This window comes from Tiliqua scincoides, chromosome 1 (genome assembly GCF_035046505.1).
Source record: "Tiliqua scincoides isolate rTilSci1 chromosome 1, rTilSci1.hap2, whole genome shotgun sequence".
Taxonomy (NCBI): Eukaryota; Metazoa; Chordata; class Lepidosauria; order Squamata; family Scincidae; genus Tiliqua; species Tiliqua scincoides.
Genome location: NC_089821.1, coordinates 47,540,072 through 47,564,347, shown reverse-complemented (window position 1 = coordinate 47,564,347; position 24,276 = coordinate 47,540,072). Strand labels below are relative to the sequence as shown.

The 24,276-nt window shown below is 42.5% G+C and overlaps 1 protein-coding gene across 3 annotated transcripts in view; it reads left to right on the top strand.

Annotated features, from left to right (window-relative positions):
- AMPD3 (adenosine monophosphate deaminase 3) overlaps window positions 1–24,276 on the top strand; it is a 44,643-nt gene that overhangs the window by 17,488 nt on the left and 2,879 nt on the right. For all 3 annotated transcript variants that reach the window (XM_066639829.1, XM_066639830.1, XM_066639828.1), the window contains exons 7-14: window positions 12,577–12,771; window positions 13,054–13,185; window positions 13,396–13,559; window positions 15,888–16,014; window positions 17,810–17,973; window positions 20,843–20,963; window positions 22,541–22,714; window positions 23,236–23,346. In XM_066639829.1, the coding sequence (XP_066495926.1) occupies window positions 12,577–12,771; window positions 13,054–13,185; window positions 13,396–13,559; window positions 15,888–16,014; window positions 17,810–17,973; window positions 20,843–20,963; window positions 22,541–22,714; window positions 23,236–23,346 (1,188 nt within the window). The remainder of the gene's footprint in view (window positions 1–12,576; window positions 12,772–13,053; window positions 13,186–13,395; window positions 13,560–15,887; window positions 16,015–17,809; window positions 17,974–20,842; window positions 20,964–22,540; window positions 22,715–23,235; window positions 23,347–24,276) is intronic.

The window sequence follows — 24,276 nt, the reverse complement described above, 5'->3', positions numbered from 1 at the left end:
GGAACCTCTAAGGGCCCAATCCTATCCAATTTTCCAGTGCCAGGGCAGCTGTGCCAATGGGGCATGCACTGCATCCTGTGGTAAAGGGACAGTCACTGGGGCTTTCTCAAGGTATGGGGACAGGCGTTCTCTTACCAAGGGGCTGCATTGTGGCTATACAGGTGCTGGGAAGTTGGATAGGATTGGGCCCTAAGTTGGGCTCTGCTGGTAGCAAAATAAGTGGGACAAAATATCCAGTGCCATTAATTGTGACTTTCTGTGCCCTTCTTGCTGGTTCTCTTTATGCATCAACTGCTGTCATCCAAAAACCAAAATTTTGACAGTCAATTTGTGTTTTTCAACTGGATTGTGAACAATGAAGGCAAACAGTCAAGCAAGCTGGTAAGTATTCAGAAGTGACAGGTAGTTGTGAAAAGTCATTTGTAAAGACCTATAAGAACATAAGAACTATCCCACTGGATCAGGCCATAGGCCCACCTAGTCCAGCTTCCTGTATCTCACAGCGGCCCACCAAATGCCCCAGGGAGCACACCAGATAACAAGAGATCTGCATCCTGGTGCCCTCCCTTGCATCTGGCATTCTGACATAACCCATTTCTAAAATCAGGAGGTTGCACATACACGTCATGGCTTGTAACTCATAATGGATTTTTTCTCCAGAAACTTGTCCAATCCCCTTTTAAAGGCGTCCAGGCCAGATACCATCACTACATCCTGTGGCGTGGAGTTCCACAGAGTTCCACATGCTGAGTAAAGAAATATTTTCTTTTGTCTGTTCTAACTCTCCCAACACTCAATTTTAGTGGATGTCCCCTGGTTCTGGTGTTATGTGAAAGTGTAAAGAGCATCTCCCTATCCACTCTGTCCATCCCCTGCGTAATTTTGTATGTCTCAATCATGTCCCCCCTCAGGCGCCTCTTTTCTAGGCTGAAGAGGCCCAAACAACGTAGCCTTTCCTCATAAGGAAGGTGCCCCAGCCCAGTAATCATCTTAGTTGCTCTCTTGCACCTTTTCCATTTCCACTATGTCTTTCTTGAGATGCGGCGACCAGAACTGGACATAGTACTCCAGGGGTTGATTTGTTGATTTGTTGATCAACGGCATTATAATATTACCCGTTTTGTTCTCAATACCCTTTCTAATGATCCCGAGCATAGAATTGGCCTTCTTCACTGCCGCCACACATTGAGTTGACACTTTCATCGAGCTGTCCACCACCACCCCAAGATCTCTCCTGATCTGTCACAGACAGCTCAGAACCCATTAGCCTATATGTGAAGTTTTGATTTTTTGCCCCAGTGTGCATGACGTTACACTTACTTACATTGAAACGCATCTGCCATTTTGCTGCCCATTCTGCCAGTCTGGAGAGATCCTTCTGGAGCTCCTCACAATCACTTCTGGTCTTCACCGCTCGGAAAAGTTTGGTGTCATCTGCAAATTTAGCCACCTCACTGCTCACCCCTGTCTCCAGGTCATTTATGAAGAGGTTGAAAAGCACCGGTCCCAGGACAGATCCTTGGGGCACACCACTTTTCACCTCTCTCCATTGTGAAAATTGCCCATTGACACCCACTCTTTGTTTCCTGATCTTTAACCAGTTCTCAGTCCATGAGAGGACCTGCCCTCTAATTCCCTGACTGGAGTTTTTTCAGTAGCCTTTGGTGAGGGAACGTGTCGAACGCCTTCTGAAAGTCCAGATATATAATGTCCATGGGTTCTCCCGCATCCACATGCCTGTTGACCTTTTCAGAGAATTCTATAAGGTTTGTGAGGCAAGACTTCCCCTTACAGAAGCCATGCTGATTCTCCCTCAGCAAGGCCTGTTTGTCTATGTGTTTTGAGATTCTATCTTTCATGAGGCATTCCACCATCTTACCCGGTATAGATGTTAGGCTGACCGGCCTATAGTTTCCCGGGTCCCCCTTCTTTCCCTTTTAAAAGATTGGTATGACATTTGCTATCCTCCAATTCTCTGGCACCGTGGCTGTTTTGATGGACAAGTTGCATATTTTAGTCAAGAGATCAGCAAATTTATTCTTCAATTCCTTAATAACTCTTGGGTGGATGCCATCAGGGCCTGGTGACTTATTGATCTTTAACTTATCAATGAGGTCTGAAACATCTTCTCTTAACCTCTATCTGACTTAATTCCTTGGTCAGGAGGGGCCGTTCGTGCAGCAGTATCTGCCCGAGTTCTGCCGTGAAGACAGATGCAAAGAACTCATTTAATTTCTCTGCCATCTCTAAGTCTCCTTTTATCTCCCCTTTCCCTCCCTCACCATCCAGAAGGCCAACCGCTTCTCAGGCGGGTTTCCTGTTTCTAACATATTTGAAGAAGCTTTTATTATTCCCCTTAATGTTGCTGGCCACGTGTTCCTCATAGTCTCTCTTGGCCTCCCGTATCACCTTCTTACATTTCTTTTGCCACAGTTTGTGTTCCTTTTTATTCTCTTCATTAGGGCAAGACTTCCATTTACGGAAGGAAGCTTCCTTGCCCTTTACAGCCTCTCTAACTTGCTTCGTTAGCCATGTGGACATCCTCCTGGATTTAGTGAAGCCCTTCTTCCTTTGTGGTATACACCTCTGCTGGGCCTCTATTACTGTTGTTTTAAGCAGCCTCCATGCACTCTGGAGAGACTGGACTCTTTTTACCTTCCCTTTCAACCTCCTTCTAACCAGCCTTCTCATTTGAGGGAAGTCCACGTGTCGGAAGTCAAGGGTTTTTGTTAGAGATTTGCCCGGTATTCTTCCCCCAACGTGCACGTCAAAACGGATCGCAGCATGATCACTGTTCCCCAATGGCTCAGTAACGTTTACATCTCTAACCAGGTCCTGCGTACCGCACAATATTAAATCCAGAGTCACCTGTCCTCTGGTGGGCTCCGTGACTAGCTGCTCTAAGCCACAGTCATTTAGCATGTCAAGAAATCCGGTCTCCTTATCGTGACCAGAACACAAATTGACCCAGTCAATATGAGGATAATTGAGGTCCCCCATGATTACAACCCTGTCTCTCCTTGTCACCTCCCTGATCTGTTTCCTCATTTCAAGGTCCCCTTCCGGTTTCTGGTCTGGAGGTTGATAGTATGCCCCCAGTATTACATCACTCCTCAGGCCTGGTAATTTAACTCACAAAGATTTTACGGTGGAGTCGGACCCACCTTCAATCTCTTCTTTGCTGGATTCTATCCCTTCCTTAACATAAACGGCCACCCCATCTCCAACACACCCCTCCCTGTCCCTCCTGTAGAGTTTATAGCCTGGGATTGCGGTATCCCACTGATTCTCTGCATTCCACCAGGTTTCCATTATGCCCACTATGTCAATGTTTCCCCTAGTCACCAGACATTCCAGTTTTTCCATCTTTGCTCAGAGATTTCGGGCATTTGCATAAAAGCATTTGTACATGGAATGCCCCAGGATGGACTGCTTATTAGCTCCTTTGTCCCCACATCCTCTCACTGTGCCAAACCGTCTAGCACATCCCTTCATGCTACCATTCCCAGTTTCTTCTCCTACTCTGTCTTTGCCTTGTTGTTCTCTAACCTTCCCATCCTTGTCCCATAGAGATGAGGTGTCCTGAACCGGATGCCCCTTTGCTCCTGTCGGCCTTCCCTCAGGGATCAGTTTAAAAGCTGCTCTGCCACCTTTTTAATGTTATGCGCCAGCAGTCTGGTTCCATTCTCGTTCAAGTGAAGCCCATCCCTCTTGTACAGGCCCCGCTTGTCACAAAATGTTCCCCAGTGCCTAACAAATCTAAACCCCTCCTCCCTACACCACCGTCTCATCCACGCATTGAGACCCCTAATCTCCGCCTGCCTAGCTGGCCCTGCGCATGGAACAGGTAGCACTTCAGAAAATGCTACCTTTGAGGTCCTGGCTTTCAGCTTCCTACCTAAAAGCCTAAATTTGGCCTCCAGGACCTCCCGGCTACACTTGCCCACATCGTTGGTGCCGACATGCACCATAACCGCTACCTCCTCCCCAGCACTGTCTGCCAGCCTGTCTAGACGAGGTGATGTCCGCAACCTTTGCACCAAGCAGGCAAGTCGCCATGTGGTCCTCATATCCGTCGCAAACCCCCCTCTATGTTTCTGATAATCGAATCCTCCACTACAAGAAGCCCCTGACCCCCCTCCCGCTGAGGAGTATCCTAAATGCCCATCTCCTGAAGAAGGGGTCCCCCTAGGGGATTGTTTCCCTCCTCTCCAGGATGATGTCCTCCAGCCCCGAGACTTCCCACCCAGGCAATTGAGGAGCTGCATGCCTGAGGTTGGGACGAAGCCTGATTGTCCCCGGAAGTCTCCCCATGGTCCTTCTCTGCCTGCCTCTGCTTCTCCAGGTCGGCAACCAAAGCTTCAAGGGAGCAGAGACCCTGAGACCCCGGAGCTCCTTGCACAGAGGACACACAAATGACTTATGCCCCAGAGGCATGTAGTCATACATGTTACACTTGATGCAAAACACTGGATAGCCCCCACCCTGCTGCTGGCTGTCTGACTGCATAGCTTTATTTTTTTGTTTTTATTTAGGTGTTCTTAAAAAACCCTACACTGGTTTGCTGCCCACTTCTTAAGAAAAGAGAAGGGCAGTGTCTGGGGCCCTGGCTTCCTTGCCCTGCTGCTGAACTTGCACAGATGCTAAACTCGCTGTGCCTTACCTGGCACTGTTCCCAAGGCACTGGGTTTCCCAGAGGCCCCGTGCACTTATTCAGAGAGGCTCACGCGGTGGCAGGCACTAGCTTTATACCCCTAGCTAGCCCTCCCTCCTTGCTGATTGAAAAGGGGCTGGTCTTCCTGGGTGAGATTTCCAAAGGTCAGGAAGACAGTAGGCTGCTGATAGGCTTAATCCACTCTGCAGCTCCTGAATGGGTTGCTTGGATTAGCCTAATGGGGCTCTTATCAACTCCTAAAGGTCAATGACTATAACCTAAAGGACAATGACTATGCTGAATTGCCCTGTCTGGTTGGGAACTGGCCCTTCATAGGTTCTTACCCTCCTAATTCAGTTCTCTTAGGTTGGACTGCTTTTTAACCTCAAGTTCGTGTTTATTTGAGTTTGTTTATTTATTTATTGCTCTCACCTAGATCCTGTGACCCAATTTACTGAACCTTTTAGATTATGTTCTAACTTAGATTAAGTTTAACTTGGGTTAAGTATAGTATGGGTTATTAAGTATAAGTATGGGTTAACTATGCAGATCTATGCTATTCTAAGAAGCAGATGATTGACTTTTAGGTTTACAATTATCAACCACAGATTCTACTACAGAAATAAATTCAGTACTCATTTATATCTTACAAAACAGTTTTGTGACTTTCATTACTACATGTACAGGTATAATGTAATTATCCACTGATTTTCCACTTGCAATTTTATCTCAACTCAATGAGAATTTAATTCCTTTAAATTAAAGGAAAAAAGTTGTTTAACGATAGCCTCTTTAACTCGAGAAAGGGCAGCCGGTTGACAATCCATCAATCATTCTCTCTGCAGGCACTTAAAACAGCTTCACTCCAAGGTAAGTGACCCCTCCCTTCCCCTTGAGCATGTGAAAGAAAGATAATCACTTTGCATTCTTTCCCAGCGCTGCGCTCTGGGTGAAGGGAGGGGTCATTGACTTGAAGTGAAGACTTTCTAAGCGCCTGGAGAGAGACTGACTGACTGAATTGTCTGCCTAATGACTCTGTCTTATATCACAAAGGTCAGCAAGGCTGTTTTTAAATTGCCTACAAAAGGGACATTGTTTTTTTCTTGTATATGTAAATGTGTATGTATTGTAACGGTATGCCAATAAAGGTACTGAAACTGAGAAACTGAGAAGAATAAATTAGAAGCTTTAGTCTCATCAAATGAGATACAGGTTGAATCTTGTTATTTGCATGGATTCCGTTCCCAGAATTCATGTGGATGGTAAAAACTGCATTAAAGCAAATCCATTGAAAAAACAAACAAACAAAACTTGAAAGAGCTGACTAGAAAACCATAGCATACCAAACTAAAATTGACAATTTTAAAACACGGACTTCAGGGAAATTTATTCTTCTTTAGTGTTAACAGATTAATCTTTATATTCCCTACTGGTGCGCCATGATTTATTTGCTAGTGCATAATGCATGTAAATTGTTGATCACACTGTGATATTTCCACGGGTGGTGTATTCTTTGACATTTTTCATTAGGCTGTTAGTGCTGTTTTTCTGGCTTAATTAAAACCATTTCAGAGAAGGCATTGCTGTATTTTAAACCAATGGGATTGAAGTTATTTGAAGTTTTTAGGATTCCAAGTTTTGTAAAAAAAAAACAAAAAAACTTCTGCTATATTGCCAGTGTTATTGAAATTCTTATGGGACTTCTAGGTTAAAAAAAAGTTTAGTAGTGTTTACAAGAAGATGTTGTGTATCTCGAAAGTTTTAAGTCAAGAACACCTTTGACTGAAGTGTCAGAGAGACATATATCTTTATTCTGAGTAGTCTCCTCAAAGCACTTGTTACTATAATTATCATTTAGTTCTCAATGTAGAATATTTAACTGCCTTGGTGACATTTAAAATTATGATGTGTACATAAGACTATCAAATATCACCTGATATATTCTGTGTCATCAGAGTGTTGGAAGGTGTCAAACTTATTTGAGTGTGCTGAAAGCTTACCTTGGATTGCAAGAAGGAAAGTGCTAGTTTATCTGATGACACAGTTGGTGGAAAATGGCCAAAAGTATTTAGAGGATGTGGAAAGATGAGAAGGTGTGTGCATGGGGGCAGATGAATTTTTTATTCTATGAGAACTACAAAGAAAAGAATGGGATGACTGTAGAAGTAAATTGTACTAGTATTCCATTATTGCAGTTCTTTACAGACTCGTGTGGTGTTCTCAGTCCCTCCTTTGATTACACCATTCCTGGGACTGTGACTTTTAAAATCTTACCTATAACAAACAATTATATGTTGGAAATGGTCATAGTGTTAAGCAGTCATTTTAGGGGAAAAAATGTGTTCGAGATTAAATCTCCTGAAGCTACAATAGTGTCTATGGCAGAATAGCAAGAAGACTTGAAAGTGCTGGAGACATTTTCTTTTCGTTGTTTCAGTGTGTTTCTGTTAAAAACAGGCACTGACTCACACTGTTAGCACAAGTTTGAAGGCTTTATATAGCATCCAGAGCACTGGTGTCGCTTAGGGGGGTGCAGGCCGCACCAGGTGACGTGCTGGGGGGGTGATGTGCCCTGGGGGAGGATGCGCTAACTTCATGGCGTTAGGAGCTACCACATCATGCCATACACCGTTGGATGCAGAATGGCTGGTGGGGTGCAGTGCAAAAAAACAGAATTGAAATCGCTCCTTTTGTTCAAAAGTTATGGCCAAAAAACCGGAAGGAAAAAATGCATGGAGCCCTATGGAAAGTGAAAGTGAGCGGTATTGTGCGTTTACTCACGAGTAGGCACTCTTGCCATAGTCCGTCGGAAAGGGCAGGCTGAGAGGAATCCAACGACACCAGAATGGTCCCATTCCAATGAATGCAGCCCCCCCCAAAACACCCAGCTGCAAGTCTGAGCCTGAAACGAAGCCACATGCCTGCGTTTACTCATGAGTAGGTGGACTTGCCTTAGTCAAGGCAGGCTGAGAGGCAGGCTGAGAGTCTCCAAGGACGTCAGAATGGTTCTCATCCAATGAGTGCAGCCCCCAAAAACACCAGAGAAGGAGGTTTCTCCTCCCAGCTGCCTCCCTCCCAGTCTATGGAGCCTTATGGAAAGCAAAGCAGCCTCACAGTTGTGTTTACTCGCGAGTAGGCAGGCATGCCTTGGCTGGTGGTCAGGCCAGGCAAAGGGGAATGTGAGGACATCGGAAGGGTCCTGATCCCATGGAGCTGCTCCAGAAGGCAGCCTCCCCCACCCCCCAAAAAAAGAACAAAAAAGAGGTTTGAATGGTAAGGGGAATGTTTTCTATTTTGCACTTGCAAAGCCAGGAGGGTCTTTATATGGATATGCCTGAAATAGAAGAACTTTAAACTGGGCACTGGGGAGGGCTGGAAATCTCACTGATTCTTTTTGGGAGGATGTTATTGCAGGCAGACTACAGAGTAAGCCCCATTGACCACTATGGGACTTACTTCAGAGTAGACATGCTTAGGCTTGAGCTCACAGGCTGCAATCCTACCCACACTTTCCTGAGAGTAAGCCCCATTGACCACAATAGGACTTACTTCAGAGTAGATTCACTTGGTGGAACAGGACTGGCTCCCCCTTATTTAATTATTTTATTTTAATTATTTATAATTATTTATTTTAATTGCTTGATGATGTCACTTCTGGCCATGACATCACTTCCAATGAGTCCTGGACAGATTGTCATTCTAAAATGTGGGTCCAAGTGCTAAAAGTTTGAGAACTGCTTCGATAAGGTGTTAGTAAGTTGACAAGGGGTGTGTGTGTGTGTGTGCGTGCGTGCGTGTGCGTGTGTGTGTGTGTGTGACTCTACAAGTTTTCAAAATCACTAAAATCAGAATTTGGAGGAATAATACCATCATGTTATTTATCAATCAATGCGTTATTTCATGCAGAATGCAATGAAACAATCCACATTGAAATATCTGTGTTCTAAGAAAAGGTACAGTCAAAAAACTGGAGGGGGCAGGGCGATGGTACATCACCACTGAATCACCTAATCCAGTGGTTCTCACACATTTAGCACTGGGACCCACTTTTTAGAATGAGAATCTGTCAGGACCCACCGGAAGTGATGTCATGACTGGAAGTGATATGAAGCAGGGAAATTTTTAACAATCCTATACTGTAATCCTTCCCACACTTACCCAGGAGTAAGTCCCATTCATTATCATTGTTAGAAGAATATGCATAGCAGCTTGTTAAAAATACAGGTCTGTAACATTCCTCAAATGCAGTCACATACCATTAGACATCACGTCTAATATATTAAAAATAAAATTTTGAAATGAATGGGGGCCCATCTGAAATTGGTTTGAGACCCACCTAGTGTGTCCTGACCCACAGTTTGAGAAACACTGCATTAATCCATATGGAAAAAGTTAGAGTGGGCTTTTTTTCTATGTGGGCTTTTTTTCTTGTTACTGCAGAAGTTGTGCTCTTGAAAACCACAGTTTTACAATGCCCTCCTTCCTCCCTGCTGAAGTTCCCAAGCATGAAAAGCCAGTGTTGAGGATCAGGGGACCCTTGGCTTTGGCATACAATGTGGAGTGGGGATCTGCGGAGGGAGGGGACGAATACCTAGAAATCAGGAAGAGAACCTCTCAGCTTCTGAATCTCTTTCTTCTGCAGTGCCCCATTGTTACACCTCCTGCTGTTGCTGGGAGAGGTTTTTGGTGAGTTGAGAGGCTTCTAAAGGGAAGAGGGAGTTGAAAAGCTTTTGCAAGCTCTATCACTTTTCTATGTTAGTTACCAGTTCTTGTTGGTTTGCAAACAGCTAGATCTTCAGCGGTTCCCCCCCCCCAGTCAAGGTATATTCAGTGTAATGGAAGAAAAGAATAAATAACTAAATTACAGCAGATTCTGCAATGTTGAAATTTACTGAGTTTAATTTTACTTTGATCGGTTTTCCTAAAATTCCCTTCGGATCCACTTGAACTTTTCTAGTTGCAACTTGTATTTCTTTGCAGTGATATCAAATAGTCTGTATGTGAATTGTATTCCATTCCTAGCCTTCCACATATGACTTTGAATTGCATGTAATTCTTGTAAGCATTTCATGAAGGGAATGGTGATCAGAATCATGATGCCTGTTTCTAAGAAAGAAATCTTTTACCATGCTGACTGTATGTAAGTTATACGAGAGCTGTTGACTGAATGCCCTTGCAAAGAAGGTTAATATAATAGCAAGGCTATTAATATACACACCAATACTTCTGGTGCTTTAACTTTATCTGGTGAACTTTTGACATCATTTTAAGTAAGAGGTCAATTTTCACAAAGAAAAGGCAACTTTCCCCTTGCCTTAGTATTTATTAATACACACCAACTTTAGTATTTTATTTTTCATTCCTATTTCTGTAATCCACCAGAACCAAGAAGCCTCAGAAGAGGAACAAGTGCTGTACTTGAAGTCCAACCTTAATTCACAGCTGTACCAATTTAAAATTTCCTTACCAATTATTCAACTGAAACTTTAGTTGATCAATCTGTGATTGATTAAACTGATTAAGGCCCAAATCCTAACCAACTTTCCAGCACTGGCATAGAGCTGTACCAAAGGGGCATGTGCAGTTGGGGGGCAGACACGGAGGCCTCCTCAAACTAAAGGAAAGTTTGTTCCTTTACATCGGACCTGAATTGCCCTTACCTTGCTGCTGGAAAGTTGGTTAGGCTTGCGCCCTAAAACTACAATAATAGATTTGTATGACAGGACGTTTTAATATAAACTGGGTTGTAATATTCTCAGAAGAAACTATAAACTGTGTAAACTATGCATAGTAAAGGACATACATTCTAGATTAAGAAAATTCAAGATTCTGTGCTCAATAAATTATGTAAGTGAATAACTTTAAAACATCATTTTTCATATCAACACCACCATAAGAACCCTAAAATTTTGTATGTCTCAATCATGTCCCCCCTCAGGCGTCTCTTTTCTAGGCTGAAGAGACCCAAACGCCGTAGCCTTTCCTCATAAGGAAGGTGCCCCAGCCTAGTAATAATCTTAGTCGCTCTCTTTTGCACCTTTTTCATTTCCACTATGCCTTTTTTGAGATGCGGCAACCAGAACTGGACACAATACTCCAGGTGTGGCCTTACCATCGATTTGTACAACGGCATTATAATATTAGCCATTTTGTTCTCACCATTGTTGCCTTAATGGATCTCTGCAGCGAGTTGGTGCATGTGCAATTCAGACTGTTGGATGGGGGATTCTCTGCTTCCCTCAACAGCATCTTTCAATTGTGATGGAGTAATCCAACTGTGGAAATATGTTACCATGCATCATTTGTTTGGTCAGTGAAAATATGCTGTTTTTTTCATGTGCTGTGATTTTCTTGGAGGCCTTAATAGAGTCTGAAAGTGTCCCCTGTAATTTACAACTCAAACCATAATGGTGCTGGTTTGTTTTCCTCCTGTCTATAGAGCTGCTTTGATTATTAACAAAGCTCAAGGTCATCAAGTTTAATCTGCAGAGTGCTCAGCTTTCAAAAACTTGAGTTGGATATTCAGCATCTCTAAAACAACCTCCCATGCTTTGCACAGTATATATATCCTTTATAGAGCAAAAGATACTCTGCTTGAAACTTCCAGCAGGACAAGAGGCAGAAGACACAAATAGAAGCTTATCAGCCTTGATGTCTCAATACTCAGAGTCACTGTGTCACAGTGTCACAGAGTTATAAGTGTCATGTGGATCTGTTTATATTCATGTGGTAATACTGTTTGGGTGACCTTTGCTATCATGGGTGAGTTAATTACAGATCTCTGCCAGTTTAGTGTGCCCTTCTATGTGACTGAATTTGTGATAAGCATGCCCATTGTCATTTGTTTTACTCATGTGGATGGCAAAAAAACGCACTATAGCAAATCAATTTTAAAAACAAAGTTTCTTTGTTCTGGTGATTTAAAAAGAGGCTTGCTGACCTTTGTGATGTAAGATAAGAGTCATTAAGAAGACAATCCATCAATCAGTCCTCCTCCAAGCCTTAGAAAGGCTCTTCACTCAGTCCCTCCCTTCACCAATGCAAAGTGATCACCTTTCTTTTTTTCAGGTGCTCAGGGGAAAGGGAGGGGTCGCCTGGAGAGAGAAGGATTGATGGATTGTCAGCCAGCTGCCCTCTCTCTCTCTCATTAAGGAGGCTATTGTTAAAGGACTGTTCAGTTTTTTAAACTGATTTTAAAGGGATGCATTTTCCCCTTCTCCAGGGATCAGCACATTCCTTCTCATTTGCAGGGGCCATAAAAAATCAGTGTATAAATAGGCTGGACCTGTAAAGGCCTAAAACATCACTTCCGATTTCCCCCCATTTTTAGTGACCTTCTAAGGCAGTGATTTTCAACCTTTATCATCTCACAGCACTCTGACAAGGTACTAAAATTGTCAAGGCACACCATCAGTTTTTTGATAATTGACAAGGCACACAATAAATAACCCTCCCCCAAACTCCTGCGGCATGCCTGGAGACCATTTGCAGCTCACCAGTGTGCCACGGCATAGTGGTTGAAAATGGCTGTTCTAAGGACCCCCAAAGGTGTTCTGAGGGCTGGGAAGGCTGCATTTGGCCTCCCCAGCTCTCAGAACATCCGCCAGGGTGACAGGAGCATTGCTCCCATTGCCTCCAGAGGATTAGAGGGCCCCAAGACATGTGATTTCATCATCCTCAAGTTTTGTTATCCATCGGGGCGGGGGGGGGGCGGTCCTGGAACAGAACCCTGCAGATAACACGGGATGCTCTCTAGTATAAATAAATATATTGAACTGTTCCTGTGTCTGCTGATTGTTTCTGCGGCTTTGCAAAATACTGACTTCAGAGTTTTTCAGTTTGTCTTCTGTGCCAGAGGGTTAACAGGAAAATGCACCTATTTGATATCTGACATGCAAGAATAATCTTGTATGTGATTTCAGGTTGATACTCATATCCACGCTGCTGCCTGCATGAACCAGAAACATTTGCTGAGGTTTATAAAACACACTTATAAAACTGAGCCAAACAGAACAGTGGCAGAACGAAAAGGCAAGAAGATGACTTTGAAACAGGTGTTTGAAAGTCTCCATATGGATCCCTATGACCTCACAGTAGATTCTTTAGATGTACATGCAGTAAGTACATTCTAGTTAGTAAATGAAATGGGAAAAGAAGATTTGAATTTTGTAATGGAGCAATGCGAGGAGAGAGAGAGAAAAAAAATACATGTTTGCAGGATGGGCAGAGGGAAAATTTTTCTCATATCTTTTGGTGAATTTTATTTTAGTATCTTCTGAGCTTAAACTTAATTTGACATGTTGATGTCTTACAAATGTATAGCAATACTGTGACTTCAGATGTGATTTGTTAATGGACACATTCTATTGTTGGTTAAGGATGTTTTCCTCTTCAATCAGGATCGCCAGACATTTCATCGGTTTGATAAATTTAACTCTAAATATAATCCAGTTGGTGCAAGTGAGTTGAGGGATTTGTACTTGAAAACAGAAAATTATCTTGGAGGGGAATACTTTGCTCGTATGGTGAAGGTAAGAAGCTCTGTATCACTCAGCTATTGTGTATTTGTATTACATGGAAGAAATGAAATATAATCTCATGTAGAACATACAGTATTTATTGCAATATATGCTGCAGAGCTCAGAAGGCCTCAGGACCTCCAAGGAACTGAATCTGGTGTATTGAACTTGAGAAATTTTGTGTTGCTTCTGACAGGAATGTAATAATCGCTTATTTTATAGGAAGTTGCCCGTGAACTAGAAGAAAGTAAATACCAGTACACAGAACCTCGGCTGTCTATTTATGGGCGTTCTCCAGATGAATGGCAGAATTTGGCTAAATGGTTCATTAGACACAAAGTTTATTCACCTCACATGCGTTGGATCATCCAGGTTCCTAGAATCTAGTAAGTAAAAAGACATGTCTATGATTTTTGAAGGAAAAAAAACACTTTTCAGATTCTTTCCTTCCTTTCATTTCTCTACTGGGCTAGTCATCATGTCACTGTGATTGCTTCGTATACCATGCTGAGAGTGGCTATGAGCTTGCAGCCATTTGATGCTCAATTCCACACCTTTCCTCTAGACTGCCCCTCCTTCTTCCTCCCTCTTTTTTAAAGTACCTGCCCTGGAGAAGGAGAGAGAGGCTCTGAGAGGCAATTTTGGAGGAGACTTTCCAAGACATCCATCCTGCTTGCTCTCCTTCCTCTGCTTTAAAAAAATAGCAGAGGATGGCTGGTGGTATGGAAAGGTTCTAAGAGTGGCTGTGCAATTCCCTGTACTCCTCTGCATTAAAAAGCAGCTATTAAAATTTTTTTTAAAAAATAGTGGAGGAGGGGGCGCCCTCTGGAGCAGCATGGAAAAGCTCTAAGGGTGACTGCGATTGTTTTTTTTTTTTTATAGTGGAAGAGGGTAGGTGGTGGCAGCACTGACGATAGAGGGTGCAACTGGGTGGGGGAGTGATTTTGCTGCATTTCCAGTGTGGCACCCTGGGGCTTTTGCCCCCAGGGTCCGCCATCAGCACCTACCCCTTAAGTACGCTAGAGCCATCAGTCATGGCTATTTGCTGGAGGTTGGGGTGCATGATCAGGAGGTCTGGTCTAGAGGGTAGAGCCTCCGTCTGCCTGAAGATAACATCCACAAGGTTGCTAGTTTGAGGCCACCGGCACCGTGCGACCTTGAAGCAGCTGACAAGCTGAAGCCGAGCTATTCCATCTGCTCTGAGCGTGGGAGGATGGAGGCCAGAATGTGAAGCCAGATCGGAATGAAACACCTTGAATGTAGTGGTTCTTGAAAGAAAGAACCTTCTTTCAAATTGTAAAAATCCCTATTTAATAAGGGATTTAAATAAAGCCTGCCTATGTAAACCGCCTTGAATAAAGTCTTGAATAAAGACCAACAAAGGCGGTATATAAATACCTGTTATTATTATTATTATTATTATCAGCTTATTTCCAGTCTGGGGAGCTGAAAAATGAATCCACAAAGCACTGTTAAGCAGCTCAAAGGCTCCAAGAGTCACATTACTGCCTTGAAAGCAGGGTGCCATTCTTAATTTTCCTATTTAGCATAATGGTAAACAGTTTGATTGCATTAGTCATTCAAACTGAAGCTGTCAGAATAAGAGATTTCAGGACTGATTTGCAGATGAAATTCTTCATTTACAGCAGACTACATGTAGGAAGTAAATTAATTCTTAACAGGTTTATGCTTTCTCACAACCCTATTTTAATTTATTTTAATTATTCTTTTGATCTTGTTCACAGTAAAGAGGAAAAAGGTGTGATAATGTTATTAGGAAGATTTATTTGCTGCTTTTTAACAATAAAAAGATACTAACTCTACAAATGTGTATTAGCAGCTAAAAAAGTCATACCTAAATTACCTGTGTGTGTGTGTGAGAGAGAGAGAGAGAGAGAGAGAGAGAAACACTTTTACTTCCAGTTCAGTTAGGATATATGATACAAGAGAAGACTGCAACAAAAATTGCATCTCCTCAATCCTAAAATGCATTTGATTGAAGCAGGCCAATTCGCTCTTCCATCCCTGGTGTTCTTCTGTTGTTTTGGAAAAACTCCCCAGCATTCTGTGAATCCTAGGAGTCACTCAGCATGCTCAGTTTGCATTAGGGTTTTGAGTGTGTGTGTATTTTTTTTCTTTACAAACATATTTTCTTTTGCATTCTTAAGGAGTTCACTGTGTGTGTAGAAACCAGTACTTTGTCGGTGGGTGGGTCCTTTTTACTGCAAACTGGTGGGCGTTCAACCATTTGAGTTTGCTTTTATAATATAGTTTCAGTATACATTCCTTTTATATGACCACAGTGTTCAACACAAGAGGCAGTCAGTGTGGTGTAGTGGCTAGATGTGGAAAACTTCATTCAGCTATTGGGTGATCGACCTTTTTGTCACATTCCATTTTCTAGCAGCCTGTTATGCTCCAGGAGGAGGGGATTACATAGACAGTGTTGTGTGCCAGCCGCCTGGAGAGGAGCAGGATGATGGATAAACAGATGCAGGACACAGGAGTATCTCTTGGGAATGACCCAAGCATGGTCTGATTCTTGACAGAAGGATAGAGTGGCTATCAGATTCTGTGTGGAATTCACGGATAGAATTCTCCTGGGGTTCAGCTGTACAAAGGACAGTCCTGTGTATAGAAGCAGATGGGTCATGTCCCTCAAGAAAGCAAAATTTTAAAAAATAAAGTTAATTTAAGACTTTTGTTTCTTTCAGTGATATATTTAGGTCAAAAAATATTCTGCCTAGTTTTGGGAAGATGCTGGAAAACATCTTTTTACCTCTGTTTGAGGCAACTATCAATCCTTTGGACCATAAAGAGCTTCACCTCTTCCTTAAATATGTAAGTATCTGGATGACACTTCTCTAGGGCTGCTTACATTTTGTGATTTCAAGATCACACAGCGCATCTGAAATGCTGTATTGGGTGCAGTTTAATCATCCCAGTGATTTTATTCCTTCCTCTTTATTCCAAATGATGGTTTTATTCCTTCCCCTCAGAAAAAAATCAAAACAGAAAAAAACTTAAAATTTTTAACTTTCAAAGCTGCTTGAAAACATGTGGGCAATACCTGTTGACATCTGAGAGGTTGGGAGGGGGGCAGCATACTCTTGCATATTTCTTTGGCCTTCTCCATTGATAACAAAAGCCGAATAAATTATGCAAAATAAACATATCTATAAAGTGCATAATTTATACAGGTTGCTAAATTCAACTGCTGACAGCTTGCAACACCTTCGGGGAAGGGGACATTCGGCCCCTTCCCACAAGTAAGGTAAGCGACCCTGCAATGTGGCTAGTCGACCCTGTGCTAGCTATTTAGCTGGCACAGAGTGAAGCAGTCCCTGTGGGGCCAAGAAGCCTGACAAAGGGGCTTTGGGTCCAGCAGAGCTGAGCGCTGTCAGTCCCACCCCCCTCCTGCCCCCTCACCCACCACGCCTTCTCCTCGCTTTCCTCCATCTTGGAATGCCTCCCCCACACCTCCACTTCTCCCCTATCCAGCGCTTTGGACAGAGCGCCAGGTGGCAGACGGCCAGCCTCTGACTTGGGCTGGCCATCGGGCTCATGCCAAGCCTGCTCCAGCACAGGGCCAGTGCTAACTACCATAAGTGTGCCTTTCAGCACGTTTGCAACAGTACGCACCAGTGGTGAGCTGGTGCGCTTTCTTCTGGATAGGGCCCTGTCCACGGTTCTCAAACTTTGTTAATGAGACCCCCCTCCCCCATATTGATTTCATTAGGATTAGGTAGACTGGGAGGAGGAAAATAAATCATACTTTTAACTTTTATGTGTTAAATGAATTATATTAAATTACGGTTAATAATAATATAGGTTAGAAATCCCTTATTAGAATGCTGATCAAAATTCTAAAGTGTTTCTGTTTTAGAATGCAGTCACAACCATCATTACAATAACATTAGAAAAGAATATTCCTGCAACAAGTGCTACACAATGCACATGGATTCACAATGCGCATGGCCAACTGCTTCTTCCTGCCCATTCTCCTCACCTGGAACTGAGGTGGAATACCCGTAGAGTGGTCCACAGGCCTCAGAAAGGGAATACTGCAGTTAGTGTTTCTGTTGACCTCCAAGTTTTTTTAGGTATTCTGGCTGCCAGGAGGCAGCTTCAAAGCACTGTCAGTCTGTAGGCTTATAGGTTTCAGTTTAAGAAAGAGTATTTTAGGCCACAATCCTAACCCACTTTCCAGCACCGGCATAAGGGCAATGCAGCTCCAAGGTGAGGGAACAAACATTCCCTAACTTTGAGGAGGCCTCCGTGAGTGCCACCCAACTGCAGAATGTAGCACATGTCCCACGGGCACAGCTATGCCAGTGCTGGAAAGTTGGTTAGGATTGGGCCCTTAGTCAGGTAAGTCTTTGAAACAGGCAAGCATTTCCAAACAGGACCCTGTAGCTGCCTTAAATTCTGCATTCTTCTGGGTCTTTGATTTCTATAAAGTAGTTTAACCATTAAGTTCTCACATTTCAGCACTGATTGGCAGTATCCTTAAACATTTCACAGAATAGAAGGTTAGGATTGAAATAACCAGATGATTTTCACCAAGAGTCTTATATTTTTATTTACCAATTCTGAAGTTTTTTCTCATAAATATCTGTTGTTTTTGGATTTCTAGGTGACAGGGTTTGACAGTGTGGATGATGAATCCAAACATAGTGACCATATGTTTTCTGACAAGAGTCCCAACCCTGATATCTGGACTAGTGAAAAAAATCCTCCATATAGCTATTACTTGTATTATATGTACGCAAACATCATGGTTCTCAACAATCTTAGAAAGTAAGTAGTAGTATTTTATATCATATCTCTGAATCTTTAATAGAAATGTTACATCACAGGTTATAAGCTGTGATGGGTTTGGACAACCTCCTGGTTTTAGAAATAGGCTATCTCACAAGGCCAGGTGCAAGGGAGTGGCACCAGGATGCAGGTATCTTGTTGTCTTGTGTGCTTCCTGAGGCATCTGGTGGGCCACTATGAGATACAGGAAGCTGGACTAGATGGGCATTTGGCCTGATTCAGCAAGGTTCTTATGTAAAGGTGTGACATAACCTAAATCATGACTCGGACTGACACCATAGTAAATTAAATACTAGGGCAGTGGTTCTCACGCTTTTTGCACCAGGACCCACTTTTTAGAATGAAAATCTGTTAGGACCCACCGGAAGGGATGTCATGACTGGAAGTGACATCATCAAGCAGGAAATTTTTTAACAATCCTAGGCTGCAATCCTACTCACACTTACCCAGGAGTAAGTCCCATTTACTATCATATAGACAATAATCTGTTAAAAGAACAGATCTGTAACATTTCCCCAAATGCAGTCACATACCATGGTAGCATCAAGTCTAATATATTAGAAATAAAATATTGAAATGAATGGGGATCCACCTGAAATTTGACTGCCACCCACCTAGTGAGTCCTGACCCACAGTTTGAGAAACACTGTACTAGAGTATTTTAAGATCTCCTTTCTAGGGCTTGTTTTTGTTTGATTGTTTCTATGGGGGGGGGGGTGCCTGATCATCTACAGATTTTTCATTTATGGATCTGACTCAGTGCAGTTCCGCTGACCTGCATTGTCCCGACCAGGCCTGACCTGAACCCTCTGAATGTGACAAGAGCAGAGCTCCAGCTGCATCTGGAAGGTGTTCTGAAGGCCAGGGAGGCTGTGCATGGCTTCCGTGCCCTCAGAGTTCCTTGCCCTTGCCTTCTGAGGGCTGAAAACCATCAGTTCTGGTTTTCGGCCCTCAACACACCCTCCAAATGCGACTGGAGCACAGTTCTGGTCGCATTCAGAGGGCTGAATGCCAAGGTTTTAGCATCTGCAGGGGTTCTGGGAACCTCTGTGGATGCCAAGGCACAACTGTATTTCTGCATCAACTTCAAGGCTTTATGTAGACAATCATCCTAACTGAATTAGAGGAGATGCATATGCAAGCAACTCAGACATTAAAGCATATTTCTCCATGCTTTAATGTCTGATTAAAGAGCCAGTGGTCTTGATCATCTGTTGGGCAACCAGGAAAGCAGAAAAAGCTGAATACAACCTTTTTCTCCCTGTCTGAACAGAGATTGGTGCTGTTGCACACACTCTTAACTGGAACTGTGCATATGCTGCCCTTACTGCTGGCTGCTTTCAGTCTGGGGACCCCTGGTGTGCAACATTTGCTTGTTGTGGTAGTTGTTGTTACTCATAGTTGTTGTTACTACTTCTCATAGTTTCTTTTGTTCACTTAGGAGAAATTTAAAGACTTTTTAGGCCATCTTGTGTGCTGAACATAATCATTTTTTCTTACCTTTCACAGTCTCTGAGTTTGCAAGAATTTGTAGTACTTCCATGCAATTCCTGGACATACATAGCTCTTAGCAGTGTGATCAGCTTTCCCACATATGTGTGACTATAGTTGTTGCAGGCACCTGTTGGGTAGTGAGCATGTCCATTTTTATGCATTTGCTTTCCTGTGGTCTTAAAAAAAAATTAATGCAAAGCAACCTGTTCTTCTGTAGTAGTGGTCCATCATTTCAAGCATTCTTTTCCTCATAGTCCAGAGTTAGTTGGATTTCTAGCAGTTAACACAGTCCCTCCCAAGAACATTTCTTCTTTTTATCTTTCCTCTTATAAAATTGGAACTGGCTTGCAGTTGAGTTGGGGCTGGCCCAACCACATTGCAACCTGATGCATCTTGCATCAGTGATGGATAGCAAGGGAAGGGGATTTGGGGTGCCCTTCACCCTGGGTCTGCCATTGCCTCCCTCCAGTCTACCACAGATGTGAGCTTCATTGATCAGCTTCAAAACATCTGCTTTGCTGTTTCCTCCCTTCATTCCTCCCTTGTTTGGTCAGACCACTCAAGGGGAGTGAACCTGCTCACCATTGCCTGCACTAAAAAAAAACTGTGTGGGCAGCAGTGAGCTCCACTTTTTCCTTTCTCATATGGGTAGAACACACAAGGAAGGGATGCGGAAAAGAGCAAGCAGCAAAGCAGCGAACCTGGATACAGTTTTTCCAGCTTGGGCAGTGGTGAGCTGCTTTAGTACCCCTCCTCCATTTAATCTTAGAGGGACCACGTAAGGAAGAAGCAAGTAAAGGCAGCAACTTACCTGGCTCCCCCTTTGCCATCTCTTTAAGCAAAACAGAAAGCAGAGTGTCCTGTATGCTGGAAGGAGCTGATATAAGTATCTGCTTTTTTTTCTGGGTTGGGGGAAGTGGCATCAGGCTGAAGCATTGGTTTGGCTGTGCCTGAATATAGTGATCTCTGAACTCAGTTGATTTGCGTAGTGATTTGCATGGAGCAAGTGGTTGCAATTAGAATATAGGAAATAGAACACTGAGCAGAAGGCCCCTCCCCACATTTGTTTTTCGGTAGCAATGCTGATTTACAGGCTAGTGCCACAACACAACAGACAGTGCCTCATTGCCCACACACATATTAATCAGACCACAGTCTGAGTTGCTCTGTGACCTGAGGTGAGTTACTTAATCACTCAGTTTCTCATTATTTTCATTGTCTCTGATGCCCATTGCTTGCTTTCCTAAGGTGTGCTGTGAGCTTATATAATCAGTCATTATGAACAGACAGGAATTGCAAAGTGTGAATGCATGCTGGACAAACTTTAAACTGATCTTATTTTCAATTTCTGCAGGGAAAGAGGGATGAGCACTTTTCTGTTTCGGCCTCATTGTGGAGAAGCTGGTTCTATCACTCACCTAGTGTCAGCCTTTCTAACTGCTGACAACATTTCCCATGGATTACTCCTGAAGAAGGTACAGCACTTTGTCACATAGGTTGGGAATGGCAACAAACATGAGAAAAGATCTGTGATCTGCAGATTTGTTCAGGTTCTGCCCTGGATGCATAGACAGGCATATTACCCATGGTACATTATCATCCTTCTTCAATTTACAGAAGGGACTTTTGCTGACAGCAGGCTGCTGTGTCGAAGGCCTGGATGCTGCCCATTGAGAACAATCCAGACAAAGCACATTATGCCCATAATTTACATGCACTTCTTAGTGGGGTTTTCTCCTGAGGAAATACATGTAGGATTGAGTGTCATGTCCCATAGGTTTCAATAGGAGAGCCCAGGACCATGATTTGTTCTCTGTGATGGAAGTCAATGGGTCAAACTATACCATACCTTAAATCAGAGGTCTCCAAACCCCAGCTTGGTCCCTGCCCTGAATGAATATGCTGCTGTAACTATTTTAAAAGAACAAAAGATAGATACAGAGGCAAATCATACATTTAAAGTAATGTGTAGTTTGGTCCTAATAAAAGAATTTGTTTGGCTGAATTGTGCTCATTGTAAATCAATTGTCCACACGATGGCAGACTTGGTCAATATAATTCTAATTTCAATCATTTTAATTTAGAAATCTTAGACTATGTGGAAAGATCCTATTTCTTAACACTTTCATAGTCTGTCATCTCTCTTCCCACTGCCTTCCTGGAGGTCAGGTCATATCTACAAACACAAAGCAGTTAAAGACTGTTTCTTTTTGCTGCAACAAGGAAAATGCAGTGTTAGTTACATATACCTACTGATATTGGTCATAGAATGTGGGGTAGTTATCATGTGGTTGAAGTTTCTTTGCTGCAAAGTGTTAACTTTGGAATGAGAAGTTGCATTATATTCACAGTTCAACTGCAGCAGGCAACAAAAGACCATATACATTTTCCACTTCTGTCAAAACTAAATCATTGGTGAACGTCCGAAGGCTCAATTACTCATTACATCTTTTTAAAAAAAAATGAACAAATTTGTTTATATCATAAGCAGTTAAAGACTGTTTCTTTTTCTGTTTGTTTGAAGTCTGTGAATTCAAGCTACAGGTTTCCCTCCACAACCACTTAAATTTAAAAAAATGCAAAAAGAGCAGTTTGGTTTGAAATTCCCTCCCAGATGGCCAACTGAAAGCAGTGGAGCTAAGCAGTTCCTAAGTGTATATGCGCAAGAGCTCCTAACCATTTAGTGTGGGAAGCTGAAGTTGAAGCCTTAACACTGAATTCAAATCACTGAACTGTATCACTGCTGCAGTGCACTGCTGAACATCTAATGACAGTGGAATAATGACCAGACAGGTCAGCATCAATGTCTCAGGGTCCTGGGTCAGGAACTGAGAACATCACAACACTGGATTAGCATAACATGCACAGAACTGTACAATCCCCCAAACTGTACAAATGTAACATACTCAAGTTTAAGGAGGAAAGGGGGAGTAAAATGTTCCTAAGCCATAATTATTGAAGCTGAATGGTTTCCATTTCCTTGACTGAATATCTCCTTTCCTGTTATCTTTCTGTACCAATGAATAATGCCTTTTCCGTTGTTTTTGTTCAGAGTCCAGTTCTCCAGTATCTTTATTATCTTGCACAAATCCCCATTGCCATGTCCCCTCTTAGCAACAATAGCCTGTTCCTGGAGTATTCAAAAAACCCACTACGGGAATTTCTACACAAGGGACTCCGTGTTTCTTTGTCTACAGATGATCCTATGCAATTCCACTATACAAAGGTAATTTGTACAAAGATAATTTTGGAAGCTGATTCCATTTTAAATTGAATTAAATGCTTTGCCAGTCAACCCTAAATGAAAAGCTCTGTTAGCTGTAGGTTTTCTCAAAAATAAGTTACACCATGTTCAGTGAGGCTGTCTTTCAAGTAAGTGTGCATAGGAGTGTAATCATAGTGAAATTATTAGTTATTCCGGGTTTAAATTCTAAATGCTGGATACTTCACCACAAACATGTCTCTCCATGTCTCAGCTGAGGTAGGTTTGCAGCCCAGATAGTGTGACCTTTGATGCATTTTTGTGCATCTGCCAACTTTTAGGGAATCACGACTGTGTTTTAGGAAACAACATCAAGCACATTTCTAGGCCTCATGATCTCAGAGAAAAGTTTGAATATATGATAGTCCAAAGTGGTCTTCAGTTCCAAACTCTGAGAGTATTTAGTTTTAATTTTTAACTGAATTTGTTTAAGAGGAAGTGAGTGTATTTGCTTAGCTATTAAATCATATTATTTTTATTTGCAGGAAGCACTTATGGAGGAATATGCCATAGCAGCTCAAGTGTGGAAACTGAGCACTTGTGACCTGTGTGAAATAGCAAGGAACAGTGTGTTACAAAGCGGTTTGTCAGATAAGGTAAATTTAACTTGCTGAGAAAACATTGAATTTATTTATGCTGTTTTCATGCATACATATATGGTTACAACAGAAGTATGAGACTCGGAAGCACTAGATAGCTCCTGCTTTCTGCTAAATAAATCAACCAGTCCCTTCCAACATGTAAAATTTAGTTATATTGTCATATACTTACTTAGAGCTCTTGATTCTGGTTGAATTGGTTATTTCATAGGACGCCCCTCCAGGCTGGTCATGGTGGGCTTATGGCCCAGATTTTAAAACCTAAACAATTCTGTTGTCCTGTAGGATCTGATATGCTATTCTTCCATAATGATTCTGGATCTGTAGATCATAGTCCAGAAAACAATTAGGAAGAAATTTGGGTAATTGCATTAATTATATTTGACATACCTTGACTATAAGTTTGCATAAAATCTACTAGTTTGACTTACCTTGGTTTCCTGGCAGGCAGCACCTGGACCCTTGCCAATGATTTTAAATGTTTACATTATTGACAAAGGAGAAAGATGATGGGTGACTGACTTGCCCAGGCTTTTTGGACGGGGAGGAAGGGGAGCAAAATTGTTGTACAAAATGGATACCACATTATGGCTGCATGAAACAGCTCTTATTCCATCTCTTTCTATAGTATGCCTGTCATGTGCACCAACTCGTCACAGTGATTAGAGAATTGTCTTTATATCACCTGAAACCTCCCCACCCCACCCCCAAAAATACAGTTACATGGAGAACATCGTCCAGATCTATGCATATGCACAGGAAACTGCTACAGGAACCCATTTGATGTGTGTTCACATAGGAAACGCTTTGTGTGAAGAATCCCTCAGAATGTGGCATTAGTGCTGATGCGCCAGTGTTCCTTGAGTATTCCTGGAATAGTTTCTGTGGAACAAATGAGATCTGCTGCTGCTGCTGTCACTATTGTCA